Source organism: Channa argus, chromosome 2 (genome assembly GCF_033026475.1).
Source record: "Channa argus isolate prfri chromosome 2, Channa argus male v1.0, whole genome shotgun sequence".
NCBI lineage: Eukaryota > Metazoa > Chordata > Actinopteri > Anabantiformes > Channidae > Channa > Channa argus.
Window position 1 is genome coordinate 22187906 of NC_090198.1, and position 24277 is coordinate 22212182.

The following is a 24277-nucleotide window of genomic DNA, read 5'->3' on the forward strand; positions in this document are numbered from 1 at the left end:
TCTCTCTTGTTACAGCCAACAACAAGAACACAATTATAGGTTTGCGGCGTGTTTCGCTCTCTGATATCTGTACATAACAGAGCAGAAGGACCTCTCTTCCAATCCCCGTCATCCATGCCTGAACACAGCCAAATGACAAATGAGCCACCCTGTGTGAAAGATGAATTTCAATCCTCTACACCTGTGCCACCCCACCAAATGAAAGGACTGATTGCCTCCAATTGCATATTTAAAATGCTTAATTCCTCCATTAAGAAACCTATTTACATGAATTAGGGACAATTAGCATTTTCAGACCCACTTCAACTTTGTTCGCCCCCATCCATTAACATTTGAAAGTGTCGGCTGCCAGACACAAGAAAGCCCCTCCATCTGATTTGTGCTGACCCCCTATGACGGCTCCCTGGATGGACTTTTTTTATCTGTTCCACCTCACTAAAGTAAGGGGCAGGCCTGGGGTCTCCAGTAAGTCACCTCATTATGGTTAATCAACAAAAGCGTGAATGAAGTGAATGAAAGACAACAGAGTGAAGGGCAAAGGGAAACAGAGAGACGCAGTGGTGCAGGTCTTCAACCTCGTACACTTCTTATCTAAAGGATATTACATGAAATGTATGTTGTAGAGCTCACGGGCTGTTCCTCTAATAGTCTGTTGCACACTGAACAGTTGAGAAAAAAGGAAAAATATGTGGCCTCTAAACTGTCAGTCGTTAAGTGGAACTAATGAAGAAAAAGTTGATAAAAGAGGAGAGTATCAGCGTATGCACGTGTGTGTTTTGTGAAGTTGTTAGACCTTGTAGCTGAATTCAGTCTACACAATGGGAAATGTGGACTCAGTGAAGACTGTTTGCACACAGCCTTGAGTGTTTTCATTGGTCAGCAATTACAGCGTCTGATTCAAAGCACTTACACATCCTTAGGATCAGCTTTTTGATGGAGAAAAGCTGTCATCTTCTAATGAAGATGACAGAGGCTGTCTCACTCTCTGGGGGATTTATTAAAAGAAGGAGCCTCACATCATGTGAGTCACATGTAATGCTTTTTATTGGTGTAGTCACAGGCAAGAGAGCGAGAGAGAGCTTGTTTTGATGATTATATTCACTCTTGAGCATATATTAATATCTCTTTGAGTTGTGTGTGTGTGTGTGTGTGTGTGTGTGTGTGTGTGTGTGTGTGCTTGAAAGGAAGAGAGAGAGAGCAAGGGACAGTAGCAGACCGAATGTGTGTGTATGCGTATATATCCCAATCAGGCATAACATTATAACCACCTGTGCAATTTTAATGCTATCCAATACAGCATGTCTGCCATAAATTCGACTTTTACAAGGTTATATTTCTCGGTTTTTAGGTTGAAACTGTCAGAAAGGTGATAATTCTACTCTCTGTTTATTATTGAGGTCAGAGTGGGAAGTGGAGTAACACTGGAGTGTACTAGAAGAAGATCTAGTTCTAAAGTTTTGGCCGCCTCATGCACAGGGGGTCATAATGTTTTGCCTGATTGATGTACAATGTACATGTCTACATGTAAACTGCGTTCTCACGAATCTGAGGTTTGATGAACGTCATGCTGACTAAACTTTAATCTTACTTGACTGGACTTAAAGTTGTGATGCGAAGCTACAATTTTTGCTTTATTTCATCCATTACCAAAGCACAGAATAAAAGAATAAAAAAGAAATCTCTTAATATATTAAATTTACATAAAACCAAACTGTCAGGTCTTGTAGAGTTTGGGCCTGGTAGGAGAACTCTGTGTGTATACTAGTTACTTACAAAAACATGCCATTTTGAACATTACAGGGTTAGTGGAGAGTGTGTATAACAACTTAATGTAAAACATGTCATGTCACCCAAATCGGAGGAAACCTTTCGGCCTATTTACCCTGAAAGGCATGAAGCAAGAACATACAGTAGTTACAAAGAGGATTCGTCTTAAATATATAACATTCAGACCTCAAACTGGATTACACATTGAGTTTTAATGTAAAAAGGAAATATGCTGCATTAGTAGGCTAAATATGGCAGCCAATAACTCTGTGCTATATGTAAAGTGAAGGGTTGTTTTCTTCTCTGCAACTTCTTAAGAAAAAAAATCTATGCCATCTGGCCCAGGGTTTTCCTACCTTGAGGACTTTGTTCTTGAACTAAATTATCCAGTAAAGGGACTCGGGGCCTCAGCAGTTCAAATACCAACTTCGTACAACAAGAGGTAAAGACTATTGCTAGTGATAGAGAGGAATCTGCTCACGCAACCAAAAAAGACACCATCATGTGATACATAAATTCTAGTTAGCAGTGTAAATGTAAGCCAAACACCCACATCTTCTTGTTTTGGGGACAACGTTGGAGGCAGCTGCAGGACGTCTACTGACTTTCTAATAACTGTCATTTAGTGAATGGATTCTTATCCGGTACCACATCCTGTTTCCAACATGGCTTCCCAAGATGTAGCAAACTACCCCAGGACATTAGAATGATGGAATACGTCAGCTTTTTTCATAGATTATATGAACTCGAATTATGTATTGTATGTTGAATATTAAACTGCATTAAAGCATTGCACCATGAAGTAGACGCGTAAAACACCATTTTCTTTATTCAGGGTTTCACATGAATTAATAAATTTTTTCCTGCCGATGCTTTTTTACATGCTGAATTCATTTCTTACTTGATGTACAAGTTTTCGCTTTGGGTCTTTTCATGTCTTTAATTTTTGTATTTACACGGAAACAATACGGTGCATTAATGCCACCTCATGAGTCTGCAGACATTTGCATCCCATCACACCTAAGCTTGTGTCTTGTCTGTATGGCTGCAGATACAAACAGTGCCGGTAATGTGTATGATTTAAACATCAAACATGTCAGGTGTCTAATGTGTCAGCAAACACCACCAGAATGAAATTAATTGGATGTACAAATCATCAGCAGTAGAAGCTACTGCGATATAAATTAAGTGACATAAATGGAGGGTGCAAGTCAGTCATAAAATGTCAACATATTCTAAACACTTTGCAACAGGAATGTGGCATAAAAATAGTGGGATTGCAGCATGTATGTATACAGGGTATGTGAAAAAGTCACGCCACCACATCCATAGGAGGTCATACATATGTACGAAGGTAATTAGGCATGTAGGCATGTGTGTAGATACCTGCCCACCTCCCAGATATATTCCCTTGATTTGCTGCACTACACTGTCAGCCCACATTTTCAAATTCTTGGCTTCCCAAGCTTCCCCAGCTTGTATCTGTTCAACAGTGATTCCACCATGACTCATTTAATGTGACATGCAGAGCAAATATGTCTGAATAGGCAAGTTTAATCTGTTTGTTTTCACTCTTCAACAATTGATTGTGCCACCAATCGTGGAGTCCTGATAGAAAAGTACCAGTTCCTGTTTCAGAACCAAGATGCCAATGCTGCATTAATGCAGAGTCTAACTGTAGATACATATTTTCAAGGTACTATATATCCAGATGGTGCAGTTTGTCCTCTTCCCCACTGTTTGTATTTATTTCTGCTCTGCTCACTGCCGTTTGTTTGGTCATTTCTTTGCAATACCAAATATTTGCTCCTCACTCTTCTAAACTCTTCTGGCCTAAGAGTGCTCAGCTTCAGGTTATTTGTTCCAACACATAAGCATCAATTTCTGTCCATCTGCTATACTTTATTTTTAGGTGATGCCCTTTTGCCTATTACTGGATTATTTCAGTAATGTTTTAGACAGCATTGGATGTTTTCTACATAAATATGTTATTTGAAATCATTTATAGGTGCTTTGAAATACCAAATAGTAAATAATACTAAATAATAAATGCTAAATATACAGTACAGTTTAAAGAACCATCATTTTAAAATGTTACATTCTAAATTATATTCTTATAGGTTTTGGTTACTTTGGTTGGCAATATGAGGCCACCAACATCATGTGGGGGTCTTTGGATATTTCAGGGTGCACTAAAGAACAATCAATTGTAATTGATCAATTTGATTGTACACTCATCACGAAAATCTCCTTCTGACATAATTCAGAACAGATCAGGTAGCTTCCTTGGGTTCCAGCAATTCATGGCGATGGGTTTTTTTCCTCTCGCAGAGTCACAGTTCACAATAAAGAATCCCCATTATATCTATTGGGATCGTTGTGATCAACTTTTCAGTTACATCATTAAATACGCTGCCTGAGATCACATGTTTCATCACAGATAAGGAGTACTACACACAGACATCTACACAAGCTGTAATAAACACAATGCAGCCTGTTTGTATGCACTTATTGTTTGTATTGCAAGGATGAGTCCTACATACTATCATAATTGCACTATTGATTAAACATAACTCACTTTGTCTGATTATGATTACAATTTAATATTGACTTTGTGTGTGTGATGAATTCACTCTCCTAGTGTCAGTCTTGTTGACTTGTATGATCTATGATTCATCAATACCATTGATTCTTCCAAAGTTCATCCATCCATATGTGACTGGCACATCAGTATTTTACATAAAAAAAGATTGAGGGGAGGCAATCTGCATGTCAGCAAAATGTCACCATAATTGAGCTTGGCTGATGTTATTGTCCCCTAACGAAGTTCTGACTGTTTTATAAACAGGGCTGAGACAAGAGGCATCAGTCACAAAGGGAGACTGTTAACATTACCAAGGACAAGAGCATCTCGCATTAAACAGGTTGGGCAGATGTGCGACACCTTCCCTCATATGGAATTTGAATGCCCTCCGATACTTCTATCTATCCGTCTATCTGTGTGTTGACTCACCATGGTGATGGCAGGAAATGTGTTTACAGTTTACAGAACAAAAGGAGAACATGTAGTGCTACAATAGCACAAAAGAAAGACAGCACTCTGAGGCTAATTGGAAAAGGCCTGTCACTGATTATGCTTGCACTCAGTATTTGTGTCTGTGTGTGTGTGTGTGTGTATACACATACCGAATGTGTGCCTTGCGTGGGTGCATGGCTATTCAGTATAGACACACATACACACACACACACACCTGTATATCTCTGGCAATTGCTCTGCTGGTGGACACTGCTGTGACAGTGGGCTGCCCTCGAAGGTCTCTGGATATCCAGTGTAAATCCAGCCCAGTGGAGCTGTGAAAGAAGCTAATAATATGTTATTGCAGTCTAGGTCCCCCTGTCGCCTCTCCATCAGAGCACCACTGTCACCTTACACATGGACCATGGTGTGATAATGAACAATAATGCGGAGTAGCTGAGAGTGAGAAGTCCAATCTGCCTCCTGAGTGGTAAAAGGGCTGGATAAAAGTACACCCTATATGCTGTGTAATGGCTCCTGACTTGGAGGCTGTGTGTCATCCTATCATCTGGGCATCCCTACTCATAAATAAGCTTACTTCTGATTGATTATTGTTTTATTTAATAAATCAAGGAGGTTTACAAGGGAGGCTGCTGTGGGTTTTTTCAATGCAAAAGTCCACAGAAGGTGGTCTGCTGAGAAGTGAAGCTAATTTGCGCGCACTGCTTTACAGCTTTGTTTTTGTTATCACATTTTTTTAAAGCATCCACATACTTAAACGAGCTGCACAGAAGACCGTTGCCTAATTGTTTCATCATGATGTGTTTATCCATATTTAATGTAGAAGTATTTTCTCCTGCAAAAACATGGTCATTAGTGGACGATTCACAAAGAAATAAACACAGATATGCTGTGAGAGTGTTTAAATCTCTCAAAGAGAATCTAAAATTGTGTCATCAGTGGTGACTTCAGGCATGTTTGCAGTTAGAGGAACAAGCGGAGGAGCTATTGTTGTGTTTTCTTTGTTTGGAAGTTTTACAAAATAACCTTCAGAACATAAGTAAAAACTTCATTTTCAAACCTAAACATATTAAATATGCTTCCTTTGATCAGCCTAATATTTCTGGTTTTGCTCACAGTGAAACGTTTCCCTGTAGAGAAAAAACACTGGAAAACACGAGCGGTAGGAAAATGGTGTTTGTGTAAAAACAACTGTACACCATTCAAACAGGCCGAGACCTCTGAAGGAAACACCCCCACCGCCCACACACCTACTAAAACTTATCTCTGACTTATTAGACTTAACTTCCACATGACTCCATTAATGAAGGGGTTCAAGGATGGTAAGGTTAGGAATAAAAATGTAGCTTCCACACAGAGTACATGTGCAGACTTTATCTTTGTAGGTGCAAAATACAACAGCTCATAGCTCAAAGCTTTACAAATCTTCACATATTTTATGCAAGCTTTGATGATTATTGTAACATTGTTCCAGCAGTCACACAGCACTTTTCATCAGGTTAAAGTAAATATATGACAGCAAATTACAGCCTACCACTCTAATTGTAATTATTGGGATGTTGAGAGGGCACGGGGGGCATTTCATTTTGTGTCGGATTATTTTTTTCCTGCCTCTCTACTGCACTGAGTTGTATTTTGGTGCGTGAACACTGCCTTTGTGATTTCCCAAGCCTCATGGGACCAATTCCCATTATTTACTTGACTGTGACCCTGTATCGTGACCTCCTCAAGTCTCTCATTCTCCAGAAGCCTTCTTTTAAATTGCCCATCTAATGGCAACCTGCATTTTTACTGAACTGTAATGAATGCTCCAATTACGCTGAAGGTGATGGAGGCGATTTCCCTATGATAGAAGGGGTGATTGGATCTCCCACACTCCATTTCACTATCTCTCTGCTCTTCAGGCATTCTCACAGACCTGTGGTCAGCACTAGCTGCTGGGAGGAAACTAAGCCTCCACTTGTGGTAATGCACTCTCTCAGTGCACTGCCAAGCTGTGCACCAATGAGGTGACTGCAGAATTAAGTGCTTGAAATAAATGAATTCATTTTGGCAGAAATGTGTCAAATGACCTTTCCGCTACTCATTACACATGGTGCACATTTCACCAGAGAAATGCTGCTGTTGTCTAGGCTTCTCTGCTTCCTTCCTTCTCCCTGCCTGTCAAAGGGGAATGATAATTAATTGAAATCATTTCCATGTGTAAGGTTGTTTAGATTCCTCCTCAAGGTGTGTCATTGGGTCGATAGATATTTGGAGTGTATGGTGGAGTCAGGTGATAAGAACTCCAGTCATACTGTGCTAAATGACTGCCAAAGCTCCATAAAACCAATTCAAGGGCAGAGGAGTTTGGGAGTAGGGAAGTAAAAGAAAAAGGGAGGGCGGGGGGGGGGGCGCATTCTCACCAGTGAACGATATTTTGACAGAAGTGACGGTGGTCACTATCCACAGAAATTGAAATGTTTTGGATCATTCAAGGCTGGGCATATTTTTTCATTTCCCACCCTTTTTTCCCTGTGATTAAAAGGTTGTTTGTGAGAACTGAACAGTCTCCTTGGAGGTGGTATCCTCCTGCTTGACTGAATGCAGGGCATTTCACCCAGCTCTGTGCACAAGAGAGGAAAGCTTATCCTAATGCAGAGCCTGCCTGTCTGCCTGCCAAGGAGAGATGTGGCTTTAAGAGGCCCATACATGGTGTTGATTAGTTTTACTGAGCGGGTATGCAGCGACCAATAAATTAAATATGAATAAATTAAAAATGTACTCTAGCAGAAAATTGCTTGGAAAACAACCACCTCCACATTAAAATATGTATAGTAATGCCTTTTATGTGAGGTAACTTGGGATTAGATATCACTGTAAATTAACACGCCATTCAACCGTAGTCAAGAACTTTTCACTTTTAACAAGGACTTATAAAAGAGGTATTTAATCCAGTGTGTTCAGTAATTAATTTGATATTCAAATGAGCTTACTGTATGTATTATAATTGCAAATATCCCAAATAAGAGTAGTTCTAAAAAGGGGTAGTGTCAACAAAGATTGATGAGGCTTGCTTTGAAATTGCCATCTGTTTCAAATGTTTACTTGAGGCGGGGTTTTCCTTCTTTCTCGTCTTGTGTGGAAATGGAGGCATCGTGGTTTCCTACTGCTAATCGGCCGTACGTATCTGTTATTTTGGGTATACGTGTGTGTGTGTGTGTGCTGGGGAGAGGGTGTACTATGGTTTAGCAGCATACATGAACACACATGCACAAGCATCCCCACACAACATTGAAGGGGATCAGGAACATCAGCATGTGCGATGAGCTCCCACAGATAACGTCTCCGCAACATTTCCATGACATTGTAGCTGTGTTACCTCATTACCACAATGTCACAGCAGCAGTGTGAGGATGGAGGGAAGTGCGGGGGGGGGGGACGGAGGTTCAGCTGCAGGTATGGGGCCTCCGCAGATGAGCTGATTAATTAAAGAGAGCTCTATTAATGTTATTGAGATGCACCCTCTCCCTTCTCTTAGCAGCCCCCTCCACGCTCCTCAGTGGATAAAGGTGGAAGGAGCTGAGGGGGACCTGAGGGACGGGAAGCAACCTTGGTTCTTTTGACATTAGCCTGCTCGTACCCACTTCGTGCTCCCCGCGACTCTCGCCACAAGTGCCTTTCTGCACCCCACCTTCGAAGGAGTGACACTCTCTTCAGGCCCCAAAATGGGGTTGCAGTTTTAATCCCTCCAGCCTGTCAACCCACCCACCCTTACTTCCATCTGTCAGGAGCTCTGCTGGAGGAAAGGGGTGGGGGGGGGCTTGTTCCATCCTGACGAATTTTCTAATTTCCTTTGCCTCCATGCTTTGTCCCAAATCCACGCCCCTAACCTATCCACCATACAGCCTTTCTCAGTCTGTCCTCCCTCCCATCCCACTCCTTTCTCTGTTGTCTTGGCAAAAAGTAAAACAGGAGTCTTTAACATATATGAAAAAAACGTTCATTGACGTTACAGTCAATTTAAATTCCTTCCACAGTGAGGCATCTACAAGCACTGTTTGCTGTTGGTCATATTCTGCTTGCACAAATCAATTTGGAGATTTTTTTTCCATTTTGTTTCCCTACAATTAATTAAAAGTCTGGCGTAAAACAATGAGGACCATATGCTGAAATCCCATCTCCTCTTCTGACATTAATTAGCCATACAGGAGGTTGTCTAAACAGACTTTATGCAAATCCAGTGTGGTAGACTAGAAAGCGAAAGAGGTTTCGCTATCTAAATGCATCACCATGTTTTAGTGTTTCATACTATCATCTATCAGCAAAATCACATTTCGGACAGCACCCGAAAAGAAGAAAGTCTTAACCTTTTTTTGGTGTTGTTTGAATGGACCATTAATACACACTCATGCAACTTATTAATTAGTGACACACTCCATGTACATTGCAGTTTTATTGGGCAGTGATTCAGGCAATCAATTCTAATTACACATCTTCATACACAGAACTAGGTAGTAGGTAGCTTTAGGGATAGCACTTTCCTGTCAGATTAAGCCCAGGAAATGAATTCAGTAACTTACTACAGCTCTGAGTAAGCCAATAGCATACAGTATGTCAATAATGTTGCACCAGTGTTGCAGTCCCTTTGGCAAGCAGCTTCGATCAAAGATAATTCACATCATTTGTTCCTTCTATTTTAATTAATAAAGAAAATGTGACAATCAACAAAAGTCAGCGAAAACTGCTTAGCAAATCTACTCGTGATGCTAAGAAACATCACCCAAGATTAGTACGTCACTGACTTTGATGAAGGTAATCATACTGTGTCCGCACTTTTAAGACAACTACCTCTTCTCTGAAATGTAGCAATGTCTTTTGAAAATGGTTTTAACAAATCTATTCTACATTTTCACATACACACTAAAAACAAGCCTGTGTGTGAACATTGGGCCCCATTGTTGGCATTCATTCACTTCAAGATGCAAATGGGTGGATTTGAAATTCAGCCTCTGTGTGTGTTATGCTTGGCTACTTTAATGTTGTATCTATGCTGGGGATTATTCTCTCTACAGCAGAAAAACCTGTGCTTGAATGGCAGTGCCCTCAAAGTAGCTCCTACTGCTTTCAATGGCCTCCAAACGAGATTAGACCCGTGGCTGCCCTCAGTCCCAATCCTCTGCATTCATATGGAGCGTAACCAGCCTGTGTGACAGTTTTTCTGTTTTGACACTGTGTGGGTGCAGTCACTGCATATAGGACGTTTTGGAATTGAGAGGTCAGAATAGAAAAGAGAAAATCCTTAATACTTACTATAGTGTTGTGATATCTTTTCTAGTACAATCTCCTGTATTCTCCTGTGGGTTTTTTTTTTTTTTGCAATTTAGCATGATATTGTTAAACAATAAGATACATTTTGTCATTTGATTGAGCAACAAAATGAAAAGCAGTTCTGTGTTTTATGACATTTGGCACATTTCTTACAATAGAAATTTACCAATTCAAAGATTACATTTTTCATTTGACTTTTGGAATGTGTCCCCTCTGATATTTTCTAGTATATCCAAGGTAATTAATACATTTTTCCCTAGTGGTATAAATTAAATTTTATTTTTTTTTTACATAAAAGGATTTATTTTTCAATATATTATTAGTTTATTATCTAGTGTATGGAAACATTCACAGTTTGTACTATATAAAAACGACTAGATAAAAGATAAAACTATTATATTACCATTTTAAGAAATGTTCATCAGATGCCAGCAGTGATATCTGACAAACTTGCTCCATCTCAGTGTTTGCAGGCCACTTTAAAAGAATGCAAGTCTGTGTTAGGGCTGCGTGGCATTCTCAAACAGTTGGCTCTGTAACAGGGAGCATTTCTTCAGCAGCAGTTTTCCCCACCTGGGAGAACACCTCAGACCGGGACCTTTTCCTTTGGCACTGCTGAAGTAACACTGGTCCCTGACTTCTTGTGCTCTTTTCACACCTGCATTTGAGCCCCATTTATTTGACACTGCTCAGTCTCCGCTCATCATCAAATAAGTTGCACCATTTACAGCAGTAACATTGATATCAACGCTATCTCATAAAAGTTTTATAACAACATTAGAATTACATGTAATAAAATGTCTCGCCCACCCCGCTATTTTCATGTGATAAGAATCATTTATTTAGTTTTTCTGAATGGGAACTAATCTGAGAGCTGCTCAATGGTCTGCAGGGGCTATTCCTACTTTTGCTGGAGGTAGAAAGTCTCTGGTTGCCTGTTTTACTTAGATCAAAGGCCAGTTTCTGTCTTGTACTGAAGTCCTTCTTGTCCTGAGGTCTTCGCTGCTTAGCACTCAGCTTTTTGGAGGATTTCACACATACACAAGCCTGCAGGAATAAGATCCATATTCATCTTATATAACACAATTAACAGTCACATTTATGTATAAACTTCTGCATGGTTACACTTTTATAAAGAGCCTCTTCAACACCTAAATCTGGCACCATCTAGTGGTGATGTGATACAAATTGCAGAATGCAGGGCACGTTGAAAAAAAACGGTACAGCTGTAGGTATTTATAGCTTGAAAGTTTACGCTCAACAAACCTGTGTGGAGGAGGATGAAGATGTTCCCCAGATTTCAGAAACATTTTTGTGCTCTTGCAGAAGGCCCTCACCATTCTGTTGATGGTATTCCAACATACAAGGGTAGTACAAAACAAAGCATGATTAGTGTAATCTGTATAGTTATACTCCATCGACCAACAGTGGTACTTTGCTTTTAAGGTAATTTGTTTTAGCCTGTCTCTTGAACAACATGAAATTCACAATCCTATTTGTATTTGGCATGGATGATATATACACATTTGAGATTAGAATGCTGCTTGCCCATGTGAGCCTGTAAGCTGGTGACTAAAACATGATCATATCCAATATGAATACTTTTTACAAAACTGACTTGGTGCATTATCTACTTCATCGTATAGTTTTAGGTCAAATAAAATACATAGGGTACATACATAATGTAGCTTTATTAAATGACGTAGGTAATTACCATATGAGATGTGTAAGCAGATGTGACAGATGGAATTTTAACCACATCCAGTAGTAATATAGATAAGTAGAGACTTGACTGTTTTTTACTTTTTGGGGCCATATAAAATTAGGGTCCTGAAAGAAAACACATACACAGGCATTTGAGATCAAAATGTTGTAGAGCCGTGTCAAACAGACATACAGTACCGTCTTTGTGGATATGAAGGATGTGCCGGGTCTGCCGTTTCTCTCAGGACTGAGCTTAGCAGGCCTTGCGCAGTTGCTGTCTTTTTTTGTTGAAGCCTCCTTGGGGACCAGAGGTGGGTCCAAGGTGTCCTTAGAACAGGTGAGGGACAAGTCCTCTAGAGTCTGTGCTCCTTTTGTAGACAGTTAAAAATGTCAACATAAGGTAACCTCATGCGGGTTTTCTTACTTTATCTCACTCTCCCTCCATCCGTCACCTGCATCTGTGTTCCTCAGTATTCTCCATTGTATCGAATACATTTATAGTTACATATTACAAATAGCTGCTCTGTATATCTTAAAAATGTTGACCATATTGGCATACTCGAAAGTACTGTGCACTACTCAGCTAATGCCGGTCATTTTATTTTTCCTAATTGACTGGTTAGAACCGTTGTATAAAACTATTTTACCAAACAAGAACATCTTGTATGTGAGTATGTTATCACTTGTGAAATGTTCAAAAGATCAAATCATGACCTGGACAGTATTAACAAACATTTTCATCATAGTCTTACCATCTTCCTCTTCCATGTGGTCACGCATCATTTCCAACACATTGGAGGGTAGAGCAGGCACATTAGTGTCACCCTGTTGAACAAAGCACATCATAAGAGCTACTTGTGTGACTGGTGGTAAAATTTAGAATGCAGCTGGAATAATCACTGCCTTACTGTAATCCAGGGGCTTTCTAGTATCTGATTTGCAGACATGCGGTAGGCAGGGTCCACTTTCAGAAGGCAAGTCAGTAGATTTTTTGCTGTTGAGATAGACTTAAGCCAATTAGTGAATTTGTTGGTATAAACAGAATTAGGGTATCAATTATTGAAGGATGAAAAGAGATGTTAAATGTTACCTCCATCACTGACTTTGGCCCATATGGGTTGATTAAATTTGACTTCTTTTTTCATAATCTCTGCAAGTAAGCTTTCCTTTGTTTTGGACACAAATGGAGGCTCCCCGCACAGCCTACAGAGACATAGTTCAGACACAAGTAATCACAGTGTGTGTGTGTGTGTGTGTGTGTGTGTATGTGTGTAGACTGTGTGTGTATATATATATATATGTTATAATATATAGCGGACTACTTACAACATATACATAACAACTCCAATGCTCCACACATCACACCACTGGCTGTAACCACCACCACTCATCATTTCAGGTGCTGAAATTGATATAGATGAACAAATGTATGGTCGTCTCTCTGAAAGTCATATCTGGGGACTTGAAAATTTGGTTTTTGACCAGTAGTGATGCTGCTAAGCAACATTTGCAAAAGCAAATCCTATATTGTATGTAAAGCAAACTCATTCAAGGACACATGGACAGTTCGCGTTGTAAACTATGCATTTAACAGTAATCTAAGCATGCTAGTAGGCATTTCATACAAACAAAACAAGTAACTGCTCATAACAAGATTGCCACTTAGCAAAATTATTGTTAGAAAATTAAATAGAATGGAATGTGCTTGACACATTCCAGATGTAAAAATAGAATTGCATTCACTGCTTATAAGCCCCAAACAACCATGTTAAATTTACAAATAAGTTTGACACCCAAAAAAGGTAGAAAGAAAAAAAATAAAAAAATACTGTCATAGACAGCTGATGACCTTGTGGTCACCAGTGTGATTTATTAACATGCGGTAAGAGATACAGGTATCATACCCATATAGATAAGTGTCCCACAGGCCTCCGTCATTATGTTCACAATCCCTACACCACCCGTCTGCACAGATAATCCAAAGTCTGTCACCTATGCAGAGAACAGTGTGAATGAAACAATCAGACATGGCTTGTAGAGCCTTAATTTAAATTGTTTGTTAAAGGTGGTTTTGTCATGAAAACATGGTAAACGGTGAATGGTCTGCTTATATGCAGCTTTTATCCAAAGCACTTTACAATGTTGCTTCACCCATTGAGACACACACAAACACACCGATAGTGGTGGTCAGGTGTTCACGTGACCCACCGGGAGCTACTTGGGGTTTCTCGCCCAAGGACATTTCGACGCGTAGCCAGGAGGGATGTGGAGTCCTGCCATGGACGACTGCCTTACCAACAGAGCTACAGCTACCATTTAAGACATTTCTAGCGCTTGAGCAGAAACACTGATACTTGATGATTTCATACCTACAAAGCTCCTAAGGTTAAACAGGTCCTCATATTTGCAAAACATGTGTCCCATTATTGGAAATTAATTCAGACTCCTGTGAAATGACAGCTATTTATTCGTTGCATTGTAACTTTCTTATACAGTAGGTAGGAATTTATATATGTATGCCTGTGTGAGACAAAGGGGGTAAACAGAGAGACGGGCGTTTATGCTGCGGCCTAGACTTGTTTTAGCTTGCACACCAGGTATCTGCTTTGGCTGCCTTGTTGTCAGTGCACAACACATGCTGTGCTCGGCTGGTAATTTGTTCAAAGATATAGCTGAGTCTCTCTTTGTAAAGGTGTACTATAAGGGAAGACCAGAGGGAGTCTGTCATAATGAGGTAGTATTTAAAGTCTTTACTAAATATAGAGGAGATAGCAAGAAAAAAGCGCACATTAGAGGCTTGCACTCAGTCCAACAGAGAATGGATAAAAACAGTAATAGAAAAGTTTCACAGTTTGACTCAACATCTTACCTTTATATTAATCTTGCCATTATCATCCACAGAATTTTTCACAAGAATATTCTCAAGTTTCAAGTCCCTGTGGACTATGTCTATAAGATAAGAGGAGAAAAGTGATTCAACAGACATAATCTGTTTTAACAATATTTTTTCTGTCTTTCACAATGTTATCAAGTAGACAAAAAGTTGGTCATAGTAATGAAACCATTGTGATTAAACACACAGTGCAGCAGTAGCTGTGGTAAAGGAGACAGACAGTAGGTGGAGACCAAAATAGAGCCTACTTGAAAGTGAATGTTGAATATACAATTATCAGAAATACTTGCCATTTCAACTTTATGATGCCGTAATATTTGTTGTTCACAACTTATTCTGTGTCCTAGTGGCCAATAAAATAACACAGTTTTAAACACCTTTAAAAAAAACTTGAAGTGTCTTACAAGCGTGTCTCATTACGTAACTCAATCCTTGTCAACTGATTAAAACGTTCATTTATACGGTATCTGTGTGTACACAGGTATTTGTAATCCCCACAATATATAACATTTGAAAACATAAATAAAAAAAACACAACACAAACTGCATCTCTTTTTGCATCTTAGTATTTTGAGTTTCTATATAGACAAGACTTTTAGACAACTTCCAACCTTCCATGTTTTCACTTGGCCCAACCCATTTTTTTCCAGTCGCATTCAGCAGTCGTTCTTAGTGTTGCTGTTACTGTAAATTTCAGTTGTTGATTTAGTCATTCAGCAGCTCCTATATCTTCAATCAGGGTCATAATTACATCAACGTTTTAGCTTGTCTTTGTAAGCTTAGGGTTTTCCTTGCCCAAAGACAAGTATTTTACTGTAGAATAGTCTCAGAGTTTGCCCTTGGTTTAGGCCCTGGCCTCATAAGAGGGGGTGGCTTTTAGGCGCTTGACTGTACCGCTCATTGCTCCTAAACAGTTAAGATCAGTGAAGCAAAGGACAAATGTCCCCAGAGGGGATTATTAAAGACTAACTTAACTAAGCAGCTTAACTGAATGTGGCTTATATTTTGAAAAGCAACCTGACACAAAATACTGAAAAACACAGTATCCTTTTTTAATTTTCCCCCCCTCAGCATAATGTATTTTGGGTTCTTGTCTTATATATTATGACAAGACGAGTAGAAGTACTGAAAAGAATTAAATCTGTGATCACAGTTAAGTGCAACATGATCAGCTAATGTCAGTCACCAGAATAAACTATGTTTTCCACCCACTTGAACAGGAATCTGTTTACCTTCCTTACAGCAGACCGGGATAAAGGGCCTTGTCAACAAAAGATGGTGGAGTGAGAGAAGGCAGGAGGAAAAATATAATCTGCCTTGGGCAGACCTTTTCACTACAACCAATTACTGTATACAATGCAACACTGTTGGACCAACTGGTGTGCATAAAACAAACACCTGACAATGATCCTTTTTCCTTCATCCATATAACATTTTTTGTTCAATGCTGTAGCTGAACTCTCAATTTCATAATCTTAAATGTCTTAATTTATTAATTATACATGCTGTAAACCACAATTACCAATTTAAAATAAGCTAATTATTTTTTCCTTTTGTTTTTGTTATTTCATAAAATACTAGTGAGAGGAAATGGCATCCTAATTAGGAAATATTACATAACTTTTATTGGTTTCAGTAATGACCCTTCTGGTAACTTAATAAATAATCATGCTTTTTAATAAAACAACTGGCTCCTCAGTGTTAATATGTACAATGTTGTTACAAGCATGTCTTACCATTAAAGTTCAAAGCACAGCTGAGCCTGAGTATAGGTAACTAAGAGCTGAATATGACAAATGGCAGCTCAGGGTGGCAAAATCCAGCAATAATGTGATAGAAAACCCATAGAATTTTAAGCAGAGGGACACTCATAATTTGTCATTTGACAAAAGGGGTTCTGGTCACCTAATTCAAAGCCTGCACTTTCTCATTAGTATCATTAGTGTCACAGAGGTAAGGAAAACTAGCAAAGGGGGGACTTTCTATGTAAAATCACCCCTATTAATCAGTATTGCTCCCTAGCTTGTTGTAAATTAGTCATTAGCTGCATGTAATGATGCATTATTGCCATTACTGGCAATGTCCTAAATTACCCCAAACTACAGATTTGACCATTAGAGGGGGAAACAACATTTCAAAGTTAACACATAGATTTAATTTAAAAAAATGTTTATTATGTTTTTTTCCTGGTAGTTGTTTGTTATAGCTGTTTTATCAAAAGGGGCCACACTTCTAAAGTGAAAAACATCTAATGCCACTGATGCGAACACAATATGAGTATAACAATTGGACTCTGGCACTATTAACTGAAGCACACTTGCTTCAAAACAGCTTGAAATGGGTGTTCTAATGCCACCTGTTTACATCATTTAAAATAGAAAATACCAGAGACTACAACAAAATACAATACGTTTTACACTATTGCATATTGTTTGGAATATGCAATTGTATTGTAAAGGTAAGGCTTTTATATTTCCAGCTGGTGTTAAAATCGTTTACAAAACTATGAGAATGTAAAGCTGTAGAATGGCATTACCTCTTTTGTGAAGGTAGACAACAGCATCAGCTAAACTACAAATAATGTGCCTCGTCTCTTCCTCTGTGAAGTACTTTTTTCTCCGCAACAGCTGGTTCAGCTCACCTCCAGAGCACAGCTCAGTAACCAAATATATCATCTAGAAACAAGCAAAGGAAATACATCTCACCATGCAGTTTGTGTACCAATCAGTAATATTTAAGCAGTGACACAGTAAAAGGAGATTACTTGCAACCCACTTAGGCTTACGTTGGGGGCTTACTTTAAGAACAGCAATGCTCACCTTAGCAGTGTTGTAGACTTCCTTGAGATGTATTATGCAATCATGATTGACTTGTTTGAGGATGTTTATTTCATGCCCCAGCATCTTGACTTTAGGACTTCCTGCCTGAAGTGATAGAAAGTCAAATCAAGACTGATGGTTTTTCAGCACATCTATGGCCATTTGTTCTCTGTAAACAAAAAAGTTTTATCACAATAAATAAAACAGGCTTCCCAGAGGGATGCCAATTGCACTCACTTCTGGTCTGCAAACCACCTTAATAGCCCATTTTGTCTGTGTCTCAATGTGGGTGGCTTCATAAACAACTCCAAAGCTACCTTGACCTAGTTTCCTTTCAAATTTATAAATTTCCTATGGGGACAGACAAGAAAGAAAAATTAATACATTTGTAATCTACGCCTGCTTACTGTCAGTCAGAGAGCACAGAACTTCAACTTGAGTTTGCATTTATGACTTTAGGGTCACTTTACTGTTTTGGATTAGAGAAAACACGTCTTACATCAAGAGCTGAAAGTCTATAGCACATCCTAATTTCAAGATTTTTGAAAAAACTAAAGGTTTTCTGGTCTCTGGAGCAGGAGAATATAGTATTTCTAATCAAGTTACAAATGATTAAGTTGCTGCTGCAGTTCTTTCAATCTCAGGTCTAATTAACTTGATCATTATCTGTGTGCATGCAAGGCTGAGCACTGGCTGCTTTGAATTTGGCAAAGGGAGCAGTCCAATTCCCCAGTGAAAGGGGAGGGGGGCTATACAGGAGCATAGTGAAGTTTGATCATCTCCTGGTGCAGGCGAATTGTACCACAGAGGTCACAAGTGAGTATATGACTTCTTCACTGTTGACCCCCATAGCACAACAAAAAACTGGGATAGAATCATATACAATCTCTTTATACCCTGAGCTCAGCATCATTCTCAAGGCGTATTACAGGTACATTCCTCTTCAGTGTGTCCCTGGTGGTCCGTAGGGACACCACGTCCATGTCTAATCCAGTACATCTGTTTCTCTCATCTACAAATGGAAGGAGAAGGCAATCATTATCTCTCTAAAATTCCTTGTCACGCCATGCTAAAGGGCTGTCCATAACAAAAGATATTCTTAGTTGACAACTATTAACTGCATTTGAGAAAGTAATAACTTTAATAAAGAAATTACAGAGAATGATTCCTTTCTTTGTTATTATTAAAACTTAATACAGCCATAATTTATAAAGCCAAACCTTACTGAAAATGAACAACATCTTCTAGTCAACTGTGACAATAGGCAGTGCTACTGTTTTTCTTATTCTTTCAAAGACACCTATTTCTGGCAACTCAGCGGGTGGACTTCACTGCACAAATCCCAAAAGCATTAGCATTTGCAATGATAAGGTATGAAACAGAAAAAACATTTCTGCCATTTGTGGCATCTGACATTAAAAGGACTCAAACAAGAACAGTTCTTATTACAATCAGTGGCTTTCATTTGCCCAGACATGTTCAGTGTATCAAATAAACAGTAGCATTTTCAATTTACCAATATTTCCATATTTTGATGTAACTGACTTTTATATATTTAATTAAGCGTCATTTACCAGTCCCATTGTTAAGCTTTTACCTCATGATTCCAGAAATAGTGCACGGACTGATATCTATCTTGTCACTTTTATTTATCACTGGTTTCATGACCAAGCTGCTGTTTCTGTCTGAGCTCATATTAACTTTAAGCACAATTTACCCAGCTTGAAAAACAGTCTCTAAAGCCAAATTAAATGTAAAGCAATTATCAAGTGATGACTGGGAGCGATGAAGTGGATCCACCACACGCACAGCAATTAATTATTAACAAGGAAGCTGTGTCTTTAACCTCTTCACTCTGATGCATTATTTTAGCCCTGACAGGGCTCTCATAACTGGCCCGTCTCTCCCATTATCTCCTGTCTATTTTCCAATCAAAACGATTGTGACAGCCTCAGGAAATTCCAATCACCTCAATCACAGCTCATTTGTGAGAGACAGAGGCATGTGATGAGTGTATCACTGGGGAGTTGAAGTGACAGGAAGAAGATGACAAAGGTCCTGTGCATCTCATGTCTCTCCAAGATAGAGGTGTTTGGTCCTTAGCCCCAAAATCCAGATAATAAGAAAATGGGAAATCGGGTTCAGGTCAAGATTGTGACCTTAAAATGAGTCTCTTACATACAAATACTGGTCTTTTAAACTGCTTTAAGATTGTGTTTCAAAAAGTACATGTTAAACTACAGTTCAAAATAATTCACTTATATTTTTTAACTTAATAGCTTTAAACATTTATACTACAACTTGCACTCAATCACAAAACTCCAACTTAGAATTTGAAGGGCCAGAGATGGAAAATTAACAAAAAAGTTTTTAGATTTAACTCGTACACTGCAACTCTTACTTTACTGGCAAGTTTCAGAAAGTCTAAATTGTATTGTAAATACCACTGTCAACAGCTACCAATTCTTTTAACCTCACTAAGAGTATGTACTGTTACAAGGACAGGGTTCCCAGCACTCCTCCCAAAACCTACCACTCTTCAATGGAGTTGCCACACCAACAACACTCAAAAACTGTTAATGCAGTGACAAGGACATGCTCCTTTCCCAGCTTTCAACCTGCAAACATGCCACTTGTATTTGTTGCGTGACCAAATTGCTGTAACTGGGACCTCTCAGCTTTGATAGGTAGGATTGTGCCCCTGTGCTGCATTAACATAAAATACCCTCCATTAAGGCTAAATGATCAGTTCAGCTACCTGTACAACATTTGTATTAATATTAAATTTTCTATTACTATTACTCTTATCTTTAATCCATACCAAGTCTGCTAAACTTGTACATAGATCTAATGTCCCTCATATGGAACAGTGGATGGTAAAAGGTGTTATAATCATAGAAGTACGGCATAGTTTTATTTTCTGCCATAATATTAAAAATGGCTGCTAATAGCCCCTATGAGCTGTGATGTACTTTGCAGCCAGTATGAAAGATTGAAAGGGAAAAGACAAACAAAATTCTGACAATGTTGTGCAAATTGCAAATACATTTTACTGGCATATGCTGCTAATAACCTACAAGTTTTAAGGTGCAGTAGGACAGAAATCACTGCAGCTGAGGACGACACAAATAATATGCTGTTTTAGGCTGCAACCATTGGTCGATTAATCAGTGAGCTTTCTCTGTGAGCTTTCAGTGTGATACTAATGTTCAGATGTGTCTTCCTTCCTTAATATTTTGTACTCTGTGAATGCATAAAGACACCAAAATGGGCATTTGGAAATCATAATAAATGATCAGTCAATACATCATTCTTTTCTGAAATTTCATAGACTAATCAATTAATCATCTAATTGTAAAAACAATCAACAGATTAATCTGTGATAGAAATTTACAGCGTTGATGCTACAGTATATACAAATAGCAGATGCCAGTAAAAAAGCTGCAGCAGTTTCCACTTTTCACTTCCTATCAGACCATCAAGACATTAGATATTTTATATTTTTTGCTTTAGAAATTCACTTTCAATAATAGCTTAAACATTAAAATAAATTGGGCTTAAGCAACTCTAATGATGTTGCCTCTAGCTGCAACAAACAGCCACAAAAGGCCTGAAAAATCCAACAAAAACAAAATCTTTCTAATCGCAATTAAAGTCAACAAAATTGTACACAGCTATCTGCTATTTTACTTGAGCCTAAATATTACATTTTCCTGATGTGAAACTTAATCATTTATTGACAGGTTGGCTTTGATGACAAATGATAAACTTCACAGTCCTAATGAAGTGTGGAATTACATTACCTGATGAGGCAAGAAATTGCATGTTTAGAATGCAAATATAGAGCCCATTTACAATAAGTTATGGGTTTAATCCTGATTGTATACAGAGAGATTATCAAAGCTTGTGGTCTAAATGTAATATTCCAAGAACATATAGCCATTATTTGCATTAAATGATACAAAAAAAAAAGCACAGTGAGAGATTCCTGACAGTCAATGGACAACAGGGCTAAAAAAGAAGCGTTGATTAAAGTTTCTGTTCCTACTCACAGCAAACAAGTTACGCACATAGTGTACCTATAAACAAATAATATAAACGCCCCTCCAAGAATTCCCCGTCTTCAGTGGTCATGTTTGATAAGTGTCTATTGGCAAGAAAACATGCTTTACCAAAAGGATGCAAAAGATCAAATTTTGTTATTTGCTCAGAGCCCTCCACGTGTTGCTAGGAGATAAGGGCCAACAAAATTCAAATTTTCTTATTGGTTTAATCCTGGTTAAGGCTTATTCTCTGCCCTTGCTGGGTTCAACTTTGGGAGGCTGGGAGGGCAGACGTCAAGAAAAATGTAGGCGATGGCAGAAACAACAACAACAAATCAAAACCATTTCAATGCTCATCACATTCCTATCAGAAATCACAAGGTCTTCACCTTTAGTGAAATATCATTTAATTGCCAAGCTCTTGACGGTAACGTGCTTCACTATTTCTAATAGGTAAAACATCATCTAAGGGTAAAAGGTAGTAAACATTTCTTCGGTCACGTGTTTTACGGTATGTTACATCTGGCGCATACACGTTCATCATCTCCCCCATTTATGCTATCAGTGACTTAAACTAATGTGACTGGCTTATTATAAAGATCCGTTAGGGTGTTTCTGGTGTGTTTTAGTTAATTAGATCACGGCCGTTAACTTCAATGTCCCGATACACTTACTCTAAACACCTTTTTAACCCAAAACATCAACTGTTCGTTAACGTTAATTACCTGCTTAGCTAACGTAACGTTGTAGGCTAACGCTAGCAAAGAATGCTAGAGATGTCAGGGAGCTGTTACTTGGAGTTAACGCCTAAGAACAGAAACAATAATTAACATATTCTCTGCTGTTGACCACATTGTAACGAGGCGTCATAAAATACTCTCGTTAAAAATATTAAATAGCGCAGAAACCGTGAACAATAACTTTAGCTAATTTAGCCTTAGTGTTCCCCGTGGCACACGTTGTCATGGCAACGCAAAATGAAGTTGCACAAACTCTAGCTTTTAAATGGTATTACGAGTTAAAATACATCTAAAATTATATATGACTCCTACATATACCATGTGTACACTCTGACACTACTGTTGGACAACTTAATATAAGTTTCTTACCTCTGAAAACAGATCCCCGTCATGTTCTTCAATAGTTTGTCGTTGTGACTAAGGGAAGCAGAGAGGAACAAAACTCCTATGAGCGAACGATGCTCCTCGGTTCCAGGTGTTGCAGCGCCCCTGGTGTTTCCCGCGTGCCCCTCAGACGTCAAGTAAACTTCACTTTATGATTAACGTGAACACTGCAGGACTGTCACGGAGTTTCCACCTTACACAACAACCGTGAGTTGTGTTGTTATTCTAAGGGGCAACAGTTGTTTCTCAGTGGTACCCTGGGTTTGCTTGGTCCTCGGTCCCCATCTAGTGGGCAAGTTGTTCATCATTACTTATTTATTGAGTTTGATCTACAGGAAAATGTTTTTTAAAAATTATCATTTGAAAACGTAAACAGTATCATAAAGGAAATTTTAAGAATAAGTGGTAGTAAATTAATTAGGAGAACCAACTTTAACAAACCCAGAGGTGGGGTAAGTATAGTGTTGTCATTGTATATTCTTTAAAGGTAAAAGTAAAACTTAATAACATAAAAATACTTCTAAAGTAAAGTATAAATGAATGTTAAAAAATATATATATAAATATATTAAGGGCTTAAAAGTTACAATATTCAATCAAGAAAAAGGTTCCCAGTCAGTGAAATATTACATTTGCTACATCACTTTTGTTAACTTTTTACTGTATGTAAAGGTACAACTTATTATTAGTTAGTACAAAAGCAAAAAAACATGAAAATTAATAAATAATAGAAGAAAATGCACTTATTTAATTGACTGTAACTATGAAATATTTGCCATTTTGAATGAAAAAAATCTGTTAGAATCAAAATAGTCAGCAATTGCTTTTGAGTTATTTGGAGAGTAAATTATTGAAACAATCAATTCTGCTTTGCTACTAGCAAGGCATTTGATTTTGTAATGTCAATATCAAAATATTTGAAATTAATTGTAAATATAAGAGACAGATAAAGGTAGAGGATAAATGAAAAGGAGCTACTTTAATTCAAGAGCACTCCAAGTGTAAGTACAAGTACTGTTGCTTACATTTGTACAGACAAAATAAACTTTCTCTTACACATTACTTACCAAGACATACTGTTAACTGAAGCCAGGCATTTTGTGCACTGACATTTGGCCAGATCTTACACAAATACCAGCGCTTAACCACAAATGCTTCAAGTTTATTTCCTACAGTTACAAAATATATTCATAAGCTTTTCATGTCATATTAGGACCCCTAGCCCTAAATTAAATGACTTTATATTTAATTTCTTACTCTTTTTTCTTATTGTTGTTGTAATGCTACTTGGTTTTTACATGTTAAATCTATTCAAAATTATCATTTATTACTTTTGGATTAAGACATACTCTTGTACAATTGTTTTTTTCTTACTGAGACTAATATCCCCCTGCTCCTGTAACTGTGGGACAAAAGGAATACTACTGAAATCTGATTTAGGCTCCAGTTCCATTTAGGTTAAATGGTGCAGTTGGCATGGAATTTAAAGTGATCAGTGAGGGAGAAACTCGGTTAATCTTCAATCTTAACTGATTGTTTGGGTAGCCTTCTCTTTAATCTTGGCATGATTCTGCCAGATAC

The 24277-nt window shown here is 38.3% G+C and overlaps 1 protein-coding gene across 2 annotated transcripts; it reads right to left on the reverse strand.

The window, feature by feature from the left end:
- Positions 1-9224: 9224 nt before the first annotated feature.
- Positions 9225-22912, reverse strand: stk33 (serine/threonine kinase 33). 2 transcript variants are annotated; one of them, XM_067496427.1, is made up of 14 exons: positions 22683-22907; positions 18427-18542; positions 17768-17881; positions 17531-17635; positions 17248-17386; positions 14688-14767; positions 13723-13810; positions 13145-13220; positions 12909-13021; positions 12727-12812; positions 12571-12643; positions 12017-12186; positions 11381-11455; positions 9225-11161 (listed from the first exon to the last, which is right to left on the reverse strand). In XM_067496427.1, the coding sequence occupies exons 2-14, from the start codon at positions 18511-18513 to the stop codon at positions 10949-10951; spliced, it is 1419 nt and encodes a 472-aa protein (XP_067352528.1). In that variant the 5' UTR covers positions 18514-18542; positions 22683-22907; the 3' UTR covers positions 9225-10948. The 2 variants fall into 2 exon arrangements, 1 of the variants encoding a protein (XP_067352528.1); XR_010913795.1 differs by having other exon boundaries at positions 11103-11161; positions 11829-12186; positions 22683-22912.
- Positions 22913-24277: the final 1365 nt, after the last annotated feature.